The sequence below is a fragment of the Eptatretus burgeri genome, chromosome 11, assembly GCF_056783735.1.
Source record: "Eptatretus burgeri isolate ZD-2024b chromosome 11, Ebu_testis_v1, whole genome shotgun sequence".
Lineage (NCBI taxonomy): Eukaryota > Metazoa > Chordata > Myxini > Myxiniformes > Myxinidae > Eptatretus > Eptatretus burgeri.
This window is the reverse complement of record NC_140971.1, coordinates 5,757,162-5,769,697: the sequence shown is the minus strand read 5'-3', so window position 1 is coordinate 5,769,697 and position 12,536 is coordinate 5,757,162. Positions and strand designations below refer to the sequence as shown.

General features: G+C 54.4%; 1 protein-coding gene across 4 annotated transcripts in view; it reads left to right on the top strand.

Moving 5' to 3' along the window:
- Nucleotides 1-12,536, top strand: part of LOC147016370 (pleckstrin homology domain-containing family B member 2-like) — a 47,492-nt gene that overhangs the window by 20,407 nt on the left and 14,549 nt on the right. For all 4 annotated transcript variants that reach the window (XM_085844990.1, XM_085844993.1, XM_085844991.1 and 1 more), the window contains exon 2: nt 2,726-2,768. In XM_085844990.1, coding sequence (XP_085701116.1) covers nt 2,726-2,768 — 43 coding nt within the window. The remainder of the gene's footprint in view (nt 1-2,725; nt 2,769-12,536) is intronic.

Sequence of the window (12,536 nt, the reverse complement as noted above, 5' to 3'; positions counted from 1 at the left end):
TTCTCCCAATACCTCCTCCCCTCTACACCTGGTGCTGTTCTCCCAATACCTCTTCAACATGACACCTGGTGCTTGCTATTCTCTCAATACCTCCTCCCCATGACACCTGGTGCTGTTCTCCTTATAGCTCCTCCCCATGACACCTGGTGCTGTTGTTCCAATACCTCCTCCCCTCTACACCTTGTGCTGTTCTCCCAATACCTCCTCCTCACAGCACCTGGTATTGTTGTTCTCATATCTCCTCCCCTCCACACCTGGTGCTGTTGTCCCAAAAGCTCCTCCCCATGACAACTGCTGCTGGTCTCCCAGTACCTCCTCCCCATGACACGTGGTGCTGTTCTCCCAATAATGAGCTCCTGAAACTGTACTTTTTAATGCAAATGTAAGAGAGAAAGAACTGGAAGCACCCTCAACTCTGTAAGGCGGTATTAAAATTCCTGAAGGAATGAGGGAGACCCATTTAAAATGTATCGGCCTTTGAAGGGCTATGGCTGTAGGCGAGTTTGACCAGATTCTGGTGCGTGGCGTGGATCGAGCCTCCTGGCTCTGACAGCGTCATTAAACCCTCAACAAAAAAAAGAGAGAAAGGGTAGGGGTGGGGACCCTGAGGTTGTTTTCTTCGGAGCCCATGCTGGCTCCCGATGCCCCCTGCCTCCTCCCCATGATGCCTGGTGCTGTTCTCCCAATACTTCCTACCCATTTGACACCTGCTGGTGTTCCCCAATAACTCGACACCTTGTGCTGGAGGTATTCCACCCTCTCCCCTCTCTCTCTCCCCTCTCTCTCTCCCCTCTCTCTCCCCTCTCTCTCCCCTCTCTCTCCCCCTCTCTCTCCTCCTCTCTCTCCCCTCTCTCTCCCCCTCTCTCTCCCCCTCTCTCTCCCCCTCTCTCTCCCCCTCTCTCTCCCCCTCTCTCTCCCCTCTCTCTCCCCTCTCTCTTCCCCCTCTCTTCTCCCCCTCTCTTCCCCCCTCTCTTCCCCCCTCTCTTCCCCCTCTCTTCCCCCCTCTCTTCTCCCCCTCTCTTCTCCCCCTCTCTTCTCCCCCTCTCTCTCCCCCTCTCTCTCCCCCTCTCTTCTCCCCCTCTCTTCTCCCCCTCTCTTCTCCCCCTCTCTTCTCCCCCTCTCTTCTCCCCCTCTCTCTCCCCCTCCTCTCTCTCCCCCTCCTCTCTCTCCCCCCTCCTCTCTCTCCCCCTCCTCTCTCTCCCCCTCCTCTCTCCCCCTCCTCTCTCCCCCTCCTCTCTCCCCCTCCTCTCTCTCCCCCTCCTCTCTCTCCCCTTCCTCTCTCTCCCCCTTCCTCTCTCTCCCCCTCTTCTCTCTCCCCCTCTTCTCTCTCCCCCTCTTCTCTCCCCCTTCTTCTCTCCCCCTCTTCTCTCCCCCTCTTCTCTACCCCATCTTCTCTACCCCATCTTCTCTACCCCATCTTCTCTACCCCATCTTCTCTACCCCATCTTCTCTACCCCATCTTCTCTACCCCATCTTCTCTACCCCATCTTCTCTACCCCATCTTCTCTACCCCATCTTCTCTACCCCATCTTCTCTACCCCATCTTCTCTACCCCATCTTCTCTACCCCATCTTCTCTACCCCATCTTCTCTACCCCATCTTCTCTACCCCTCTTCTCTACCCCCTCTTCTCTACCCCCTCTTCTCTCCCCCTCTCTCCCCCCTCTCTCCCCCCTCTCTCCCCCCTCTCCCCCTCTCCCCCTCCTCTCCCCCTCTCGCCCCCTCTCGCCCCCTCTCTCCCCCCTCTCTCCCCCTCTCTCCCCTCCCTCTCGCCTCTATCCCCCTCCGCCTCTCCCCCCTCCGCCTCTCCCCTCCTCCGCCTCTCCCCCTCCGCCTCTCTCCTCTCTCCCCCCCTCCGCCTCTCTCCTCTCTCCCCCCTCCGCCTCTCTCCTCTCTCCCCCCCTCCGCCTCTCCCCCTCCGCCTCTCCCCCCTCCGCCTCTCTCCTCTCTCCCCCCTCCGCCTCTCTCCTCTCTCCCCTCCTCTCTCCTCTCTCCTCTCTCCCCCTCCTCTCTCTCTCTCTCTCTCTCCTCTCTCTCCCCCCTCCTCTCTCTCTCCTCTCTCCTCTTCCCCCCTCCTCTCTCTCTCTCCTCTCCCCTCTCTCCCCTCTCCTCTCTCTCCTCTCTCCTCTCTCCCCCTCCTCTCTCTCCTCTCTCTCTCCTCTCCCCCTCCTCTCTCTCCCCTCTCTCCCCTTTCTCTCCTCCTTCTCCGCTCTCTCTCTCCTCTCCTCTCTCAACTACATCTCCCTCCCTCCATCTCTCTCTCCCTCCATCTCTGTTCCCCATGTTTTCCTTGCTCCCACCCCCTCCTGGCATGTATAGCGACGTTTGTTGAGGCGTCGCTCCCTCCACCCCCCCCACCCATTCCTTGCTCCCCCTTGATCTCCCCACCCTCCTCTCCCGCTTTCTCCCCCACCACCCCCTTTTTTTCCCGTCAGCTAAGTGACTGGTTGTATTCGCTCGTATCAAATATGGAGAGACATGATGGGGATGGAATATCAAATAACACTTCCACAAGGATTCTCATCACCAGTGAAAGCACTCATTACTCAAACGATCAACCAAATGGAAGCGCTTTGAGATCTTGCTTCGAAAGCATAAGCTGTGTGTGACATATCTGATTGAAGTTTGTAGGTGATGGGCTTGCTGGGTTACCTAATGCGGTCTTTGGCACCTGGCCCATTCTAATTGTTGTTGTTTTGTTTTTTTCTCTTCCTTTTTTGTTTTAGGGTGAGATGGCTCTTGTGAAGAGTGGATGGCTCCATAGACAAAGTAAACTTTCTTCCTTTCTTCCCTCATCTCTATCTCGGGCGAGTTTTCTGTGTCACAAATGTCTAGTTTTATTATATACTCGTGTGAAGCCCATCAAAAATGATGGGGCCGAGAGCATCCAGCATCACGGCACGTTAAAGACCATGACACAGGATTGTGGATTTACTTTTGTTTCAGCAAGAAAAGTATGATTATATTCGAAATATATTGATTATCAAAGTGATAACGGAATTTCAAATGAGTGAATACAATTACTCACCCGCACACACTGCATGATCTTTTTACTGTAAATAAAAATTACTAATGTCTCACTTGTAGCAATAATTATAGTTGTGAAAACAACCGGAATGGTCATGCAATCCATCCAAATTTAGATGTGTGTGGTACAAGTTTGGGATGGAATAAATTCAGCACACCTTTCCCGAGTGGAAACAAAATGGCGAACGGTGCTAACACTGATATTGCGTGTGCTCACCTTCAGTGGTGAACATGAGGTCACTTCCTGTGTGACAGAGAAATAAATACATACACAGGGCTTTTAAACACTTAGATGGATTTTTTTTTTTTCTTGTACAAGATTGATGCTCATGGAAGAGTGAGGTGACAAAAAGGGAACAAACTGACAGCGGGGCAACAGTTGGATACTTGGAAGGGAATAAATGAGTGAAGGAAACGGAAACCTGCAAGAAAAAGTGTTGAGCTCGGTAGGGTTAATAGGGGCTAAAAACGATTGCAGGTATCAATGAGGGATGACGTAAGGTGATGGTGCTTGAAGCCGTGGAGGGAAGTGGGAAGAACAGCCTTGGGCAGAAGTTCCACAAGTCTGAGAAAGAGAAGTGGAGTAGTATGGTAGGCTCCGTCCGTATGGTTTTTAAAAAATTATTATTATTTATATATCTTTTTTTTCCCCCCCGATATCGATATATCAGTGGGCTCATACCAGTACGTATATACCGGTATTTCATTATTTTAAAAATTTAATAAAATAAAACTTTTATTAATACACGTTCCAAAGATATGCAATGGTCCATTACGTATTCATACGAGGTACACATCATTGACACAAAAATTTTCAATGTATTGTTACGAATTCTGGTCCGCCCGGCGTGCGATCGGCCACATAACTCGAATCGCGACCGCGTCGCCCACCGGAACGGACAATTCAGTCGTGACCCTCCCGGAACAACGCCGGGAGCTAGTCACGGGTGGGTCTTTCAACCTCACCACAATCGTGCCAATTGGCCACCCGTGCAGGATAGGGTTGTTCGCCAAACTCGACCTACCTAAGTACCTGTGCGAGTAATTAACCGGGCGATCGTACCTCGCCGCTGGCCGGCCTAGGACACGAACCGTTTAAGCGGTCCGTTCCGTGCTTCAGTGATAACCAAGCGGTGTTATCGCCGACCCCGACGGATGTGATTCTATTTTCTGGGTGCTTACACCCTTCTACCAATTCCTTCCGTGATGCAAGATGGAACTTTCAAACAAGGGAAAGGACGCAACGAAATGGGGAACAGTTCAACAAGCACATTTATTTCACAATCAGACAAGGCACCTATTTACAGCCATACAGTAAATCATGCACATAAGAACAGTTACACAGTGAAAGCAATTGAAGAGTTACAACCGAATATTTATTCACACATTTACTTAAACAGGTTTACTTTACAAGACGGCGCCACAACATGCACTTACACAAAAGCAAAGAAAAACCACCCTCAAAGACAAGGGTGGCAGACAGGTCTGTGGACCAAATGTACGTGGGAACTGGATGAGCGGCCAGGTCCACGAGACCGAAGGGTCTTACCCGCGCCCTCGTGGCGCGATGGCGGGCAAGCCGCAATGTCAGCGTAGCCGCGCCTGACTTCGTGCCCCTGGCGTGGCCAGTGAGCTCTCTCTGGCATTCTCCGCGCAGGCACGTTTTTCACAGTCGGCACCACGGTCGGGGAGGGGAAAGGACGGCGTTCCCGGCGGGGGGGGGGATTGTTGATGCCCGGTATGGGGAGGGTTGTTGATGCTCTTTTAGCAATGTCGATGCCCTCCTGGCGAGACGGGGGTTATCGGCGCTCTCTCAGCGCAAAGCTCGGTTTGGGAGAGGAGAACTGCTGCCGCTCCCGTCAGCGAGTTGGCGCTCTGGACCGCACTGGCTTCGGCAAAACTCCTCCTGGCTGTGGCCTCCACAACGCCCCTTCTCCGGCGATGGTCCCCACTCAACCCTCTGGCTTTCCTCTGAGCCCTTCTCCGCGTCCCTGCTCCACTCAGCAACTCGCCCTCCTCGCCCCTCAACTTTGACCTGAGCTTCGTTCCAAAGATGCTTCCTCTCCATCGACCGTCCCCCGTCTGCCACGAGCTCCGTTGTGCTCGCCCTTATATAGGCCGGGGGAGTGGAAAAATCCAACCCCCGACCTATGACCTTCGACCTCTGGAAAGCGAACCTAGTTGAAATCACCAGGGCCTTGCCCTGTCAGCGTGACCCCTGACCCCGGCAAAACAGACGTGGTAGGAATCACCAAAGCCTCGCCCTGTCAGCTTCAGCTTTACCCCTTCGAGCTGATGGTGGTGTTTAGCCCCGACCACGCGGTTTCGATCCGGCTGAGGCGGTGTGTGTGTGTGTGTGTGTGTGTGTGTGTGTGTGTGTGTGTGTGTGTGTGTGTGTGTGTGTGTGTGTGTGTGTGTGTGTGTGTGTGTGTGTGTGTGTGTGTGTGTGTGTGTGTGTGTGTGTGTGTGTGTGTGTGTGTGTTTTGCCGGGGCCTTTGTCTCGCCGAACCGATGCGTGTAATGCATCGAGTCCGTCCGCCACGCGGCTTCGTTTCGCCCGACCAGCCGATGTGTGTATGCGGGTTTCGCCGGGGCCTTTGTCCCGCCGAACCGATGCGTGTAATGCATCGAGTCCGTCCGTGAAGGAGTTCATATGCAAATTTGAGGATCACATCGTGTTTGGAGGCGGGGCTACACCACCTGATGCTCAGCCATTGGACGGATGAAAAGTGGGCGTGTACGATTCCTGATGCGACTTCTCCTTCAAAAGGATCTCATTCACAACCAATGGCACGACGTTCGGTAACGTGTTCTATTTCTCTGTTCAAATCATGTCTGGATGTGGTAAAAATCACCGAACGGGCTTTGGACAGCGCGACTTAGGTGTTGACTCTGGGACAAAGGCGACTTCTTATTTGCAGGTGGTGTTTGTTGATGGTAGTGGAGGGAAAAAGGTGAAGGTGGTGGGGGTTTGCTGTGGTGGTTTGGGGATGGTGTTGGTGGTGGAGATCTGGTTGTTGGGGGATGCTTGGTCCAAAATAATGATAGAGAAAAGAAAAACGGCTAACTCAAAGGATCACAGCGCTGTGAACACGGAAATTCTCTTTGAACAACGGTGGGGAAATCTAACTACACATATACTTATCGGTATAACTGACCTGAGGACCTTCATGCTGTCGTGCCAATTTCCACGGCCGCAACACTACCCCCTCTCCTTTTTACAGACTCGTCCCGAGTCGCCGAATTTTCGTGTGCCATCATGTGTAGTTCTCCCCTCGTACAGTTTATCTTCGGATCCCTGAGTGCGACATTCAGTGTATTCGTGTCCCCAAAATAAATAACCTACGGGCTGAGTAACTAACTAACAAACCCACACATACGGATGACTTAAATAAAATGCCGGCGCTATGACATACATGCCGGGGGTGCACTCGTATACAATACACAACTTAACAACTTACAAATTCTACACTAACCATGGCCCAGGATCGATGGACTCTGCAAAGAGAAAAGTCAGCAGGGAGCCAGGCTGCTCGCACGCAGTCTCTGGCTCATGCAATGCAGGTGACAGGAAACGTGGCCGGCTGTTCACACGCAGTCCAAGACCTCCTCCTCGGAAATGAATGCAGCTAACACAACGCCGCACGAGCTGCACAAATGCAGTCTCCGTGTCAGCTCAAGTGACACATGCAATGAACAATACACGGGCCGCCGGTGCAGGCCCGTGTTGCAGCTGCCATCAGGGCAGTCCCTGCAAATTTGCGCGGTGATCCTGGCGCACATGGCATTGAACAAAAAAGGGGGCGGGGGGAATGCAAAACAGAACGTGGCTAGTGGACATGGGCAGTAGGCATGGATGGCAAAGGTGGGCAGGCTAGGCATGGCAAAACAGGGCTGTTGTAGCAAAAAGCCGGCAGATGATCGACCTGCACAGGCCTTGAAGCAAAAACAGCCGTCAGACGATCCGACCGGCACAGGCCTTGCAGTAACAGCCAGCTGATGACGTGGCCGGCACAGGACTTGTTCAATGGAGGTTGGTGGAGGGAGTGCGGTGGTGCTGGCCACTCGGAAGGCGGGCTCGGACCTACCTACTGTCTCCCTCCCAACCTATCGCCTTTGCCTGTCTCTGTCCATACCCACCCCCTTAATTTGTAAAACCCAATTTAGCCCCAACTTATTTTTTTGTTTTTATTTTTATTTTTTACTTCCCCCCTATAAATCGTCCCCTAACCCCCTTTACAGTCTTTGTTCGGCGAACCTAGCCTGCTCACAACCCCTATGTTCCCTTCCTGGAGGGGAATAAGGGAGAGCTAGCATCCTGTGTCGAGGCGCAACTCAAGCCTCAGGATGGCCTCCTCTGACTTCAGCGGCCCACAACGAGAGCGAAGGAATGGATGGTGCGGAGGGGTACACTTCCTATCTACTCTAACCATTAACCTTTAAACTACCCTGGGGCTTTCAACAAGCGCCTCTCGCTTAATCTATCGGTTCTACCATCCAAGATTCCTGTCGCCTGTGTTGGTGTCCTCTCAAATTTCGGGCGATGCCCCCCCAATTTTCTTTCCGTGCCCTCACACGGTCTCACGGCTGAGACGTGTGGCTCCCTTGGCAGGAACTACCCTCTGCTGATTCCCCAACAATGGCATCCCCGGGCACTACACTGCCTCCGAGTCTGCCAGCTCCCTAAAAACTGGGGAGTGCCCTCCTCGGCTACTCCCCCTCGATGCCCACGTGGCGTGTTGGCGCCCCGGGTCCCTTTCCGAGGGTCGCCCGTGCCCAGTACACTGCCCTCGTGACATATGGCGCCCCGGGCCCCGCATCATGCGGGCCACCCGTGCCCACTACACTATCCCGGCCCCCACTGGACCCTTGGCCTACCCCGGCCGACTAGCCCGGTGCCTGGGGTACCCACTCAGCGAAACTCACCGTTCGTGGCCATGCTCCCAACCCGTCAACAGGACTCCTGCACCCCTCCAAATGGATCTTGAGCCTACATTCCCACCAACAGCAAAACGACCTCCATTTTGTCAATTTGACTAACCCACTAACTCACATTATTCTGACCCCGGGGTCCCTTGGGTGGGAATCACTCCTCCCCCCAATCACTCGTCGCACCATGCATTCCACATTCACTCCATACACACAGGCTCGCTGGCCTCACTCTCTCAACATGTCTCCTTCCCACACTTCTCAACTCACACATCGCTGATTTCTGCCATCCTGCTCACTACTTCCCCTAACTAACTCGTGCTCCCATGTCGTCCCTTAAACTACAGCACGTTCCATTTAACCTACGTAGCTGAGCTACGTCCCCTCTACACACTCACAGTCTGTCACTGTCCTCAAATCTCTAAAAATCATTTCCCCTCCGAAGTCTCAACTAAAATCCCTCTATCTAATCCATACAACGGGCTCCATGAGGACTTACCCCTGCCCCATGAAGCCGGTCTAACTAACACTAACCCTTCCTCCGAACTAGTGTTGTCCTGTGCCCTGGCCAAGGGGGTCTTCAACCCCTTGCTCAGGGAATCTTGTTCACCCAAAGCGAGGCTTGCCTTTCTTTTTTTTTAATTTTTTATTCGCACAGCACGAGCGCGGCAACTCGCAACCTGCGCTCCCTTACGTGACGTCATGGCAGCTGTTCACGCACCTTGTACCTCGTCTCTCCTGGACGGCACCATCCGGCAGGGATTCACCCTCCTGCCAGATTCCAACCACACGTGCAGCCATGACGTCACCCTGCGCATCAAAAAAAAACAAGCCTCGCGTTTTGAGGGGTTCCCCACGTGAACACGTGCTCTGCCCATCGGAGCTTCACACACGCTCGCGTGGAGAACCCATCCGGTCCAAATCCGTTGTCCAGCCTACCTTTTGTCCGTCCGTGGGATCGGCAACATCCACCGCTGGCGTTTCCAGACCGGGTTTCACTCCCGCAGACACGCACGCGCCGGTCTCGTGCGAAGCACGGCCCGAACCTCACGCTCGCTGCTGGGGAAACCCGGCGCGGTCCCCAATACAGCTACGGCCGCTGCCCGGCCTTTGTCCCTCTGTCGCCGTCTCCATCGCCATTCCACGCACTCACTCCTGTGTGATACGACGCTCACACACCACTCCATGACATTCACACTCGAAGACGCGGCTGCGTGCTCCCGCATGCCAACCGTCATCTCCCTTACGTACAGCGACCTCACACACGCTGTCCCTCTCACACTCTGCCGTTCACTCACGCATGCCATTTCCCTCGCACACGTGGTTCCATTCACACACGGTGCCTCATCCACACATGGCGTGCTGGGAGGCCCCCACCTCGGCTCACTCGCAACCTCGCACACCACTCCACTCACATACGCGGTCCCTTTCACACAACGCGTTTCACCCACGCTTTGCGCGCGTTTCAGCACACATTTCGCCACACTCGTAAACACACACACACACACACACACACACACACACACCGGGACAATCGCACTGGGGATTAGTGCCACCACAAGGGGTTCCAGGGTTTCCATACCCCCCAAGGTCCTCGTGCACCCGTCCGCAGCACTCGCCCCCTCAAATTAGCGAAGCTCGACCGGACCCACCTGGTCACAATCCGCTTCAAGGGGGCATACTCCCTCCCCTCGTTCCTGGAGGAGGCTATCCAGCTGCTCGCACTGGGTCCCAACTCGTTCTGCCAGCTCGCCCCCATTGTCCTCCATTACCTCCGTGTGTGTGTGTGTGTGTGTGCTCGTTTTTAACCCCGTCTTCATCGTGCAGTTTCTCCTTTACCGTTCCCATCTCCCTTGTCTCTGTTATTTCCGTCTCTTCCCTTGTTATCCCCCTCGTCTCTACGTGTCTCTTGCACGTCTCCGTAACCTCGTTTGGTTTTTCCCTCCCGGTCACCGTCACTTTCTCCGTCACCTTCACGCTTCTCGCCCAATACGTCCCCTGAATTAATTCGCCCTCACCCGCCTCCATTGCGGGCCTGACAGCCGTTTGCACTCCCCCTAAGCTCGTTCGTTCTAGCCTGTGGTGCCGCCGTCATGAGCTCCACCGTCCGCGTTTCGCTGCACACAATTGCCTCTTTGCCTGCCTGCAGGCCTCGGCCCATTTGCTGCATCTCTTCCCGCAGCGCTTGCGTCATGCCATTTATTTCGCTGTTTATTCCGTTTATTTTGTTTCCCATCTGTTGTGCCATTCCATCCATTTTGTTGTTTAATCCTGCCAGCATGGCACATAGATGGGCCATGTCAGGTGCACTCGGCCAGGATCGGGGGGTTTTGGCGGAGAGGGGGAGGTGAGGTGGCATACACTGAGGCCGCTGCCGCACCCATTTCGGGCTCTGGGTTTGGTTGGGGGAGTTCGTCCTGCACCACAAGCATTTCCTGCTCGGGGATTTCATCCTGAGCCATGGATTCTACACATTTTAAATCCATATCTACCCCCGGCTCCCGCTCGCCTTGAAACTCCATCATATTTCTCGGAAAGGAATTTATTTGGCTTGCTCGTAATTTGGGGGGAACGGGGGGGGGGGGGTTACCTCACCTTGTCGTGACTTCACACACCCCTGGTCCGATCCCCGTAAATTTAGTTGGAGACCAAGCTGTTGATCCTTCAAAAGGATCTCCTTCAAAAGGAGGTGGATTTGAATCCCACACTCCTGTACACCAGTGTTACGAATTCATGTCCGCCCGGCGTGCAATCTGCCACGTAACTCGAATCGCGACCATGTCTCCCCCCGGAACGGACAATTCTGTCGTGACCCTCCCGGAACAACGACGGGAGCTAGTCACGGTTGGGTCTTTCGACCTCACCACAATCGTGCCAATTGGCCACCCGCGGACCGCGCAGGATTGGGTTGTTCGCCTAACTCGACCTACCTAAGTACCTGCGCGAGTAGTTAACCGGGCGATCATACCTCGCCGCTGGCCGGCCTTGGACACGAACCGTTTAAGCGGTCCGTTCCTTGCTTCAGTGATAACCAAGCGGTGTTATCGCCGACCCCGACGGATGTGATTCTATTTACTGGGTGCTTACACCCTTCTACCAATTCCTTCCATGATGCAAGATGGAACTTTCAAACAAGGGAACTGACGCAACAAAACGGGGAACAGTTCAACAAGCACATTTATTTCACACTCAGACAAGGCACGTATTTACAGCCATACAGTAAATCATGCACGTAAGAACAGTAACACAGTGAAAGCAATTGAAGAGTTCCAACCGAATATTTATTCACACATTTACTTAAACAGGTTTACTTTACAAGATGGTGCCACCACATGCACTTACACAAAAGCAAAGAAAAGCCACCCTCAAAGACAAGGGTGACAGACAGGTCTGTGGACCAAATGTACGGCGAACCTGGATGAGCGGCCAGGTCCACGAGACCGAAGGGTCTTACCCGCACCCTCGTGGCGCGATGGTGGGCAAGCCGCGATGTCAGCGTAGCCGCGCCTGACTTCGTGCCCTTGCCGTGGCCGGTGAACTCTCTCCGGCATTCTCCACGCAGGCACGTGTTTCACAGTCGGCACCACGGTTGGGGAGGGGAACGGACGGGGTTACCGGCACTCTCTCAGCGCGGATGGGGGGGGGGATTGTTGATGCCCGGTATGGGGAGGGTTGTTGATGCTCTTTTAGCAATGTCGATGCCCTCCTGGCGAGACAGGGGTTATCGGCGCTCTCTCAGCGCAAAGCTCGGTTTGGGAGAGGGGAACTGCTGCTGCTCCCGTCAGCGAGTTGGCGCTCTGGACCGCACTGGCTCCGGCAAAACTCCTCCTGGCTGTGGCCTCCACAACGCCCCTTCTCTGGCGGTGGTCCCCACTCAGCCCTCTGGCTTGCCTCTGAGCCCTTCTCCGCATCCCTGCTCCACTCAGCAACTCGCCATCCTCGCCCCTCAACTTCGACCTGAGCTTCGTTCCGAAGATGCTTCCTCTCCATCGACGTCCCCCGTCTGCCCCCGTCTGCCGCGAGCTCCGTTGTGCTCGCCCTTATATAGGCCGGGGGAGTGGAAAAATCCAACCCCCGACCTATGACCTTCGACCTCTGGAAAGCGTACATGGTTGAAATCACCAGGGCCTTGCCCTGTCAGCGTGACCCCTGACCCCGGCATAGCCGACGTGGTAGGAATCACCAAAGCCTCACCCTGTCAGCTTCAGCTTTACCCCTTCGAGCTGATGGTGGTGTTTAGCCCCGACCGCACGCTTTCGATCCGGCTGAGGAAATGTGTGTGTGTGAGTGTTTTGCCGGGGCTTTTGTCCCACCGAACCGATGCGTGCAATGCATCGAGTCCGTCCGCCACGCGGCTTCGTTTTGCCTGACCAGCCGATGTGTGTATGCGGGTTTCGCTGGGGCCTTTGTCCCGCCAAACCGATGCGTGTAATGCATCGAGTCCGTCTGTGAAGGAGTTCATATGCAAATTTGAGAATCACATCGGGTTTGGAGGTGGGGCTACACCACCTGATGCTCAGCCATTGGATGGATGAAAAGTCGGCGTGTATGATTCCTGATCCGACTTCTCCTTCAAAAGGA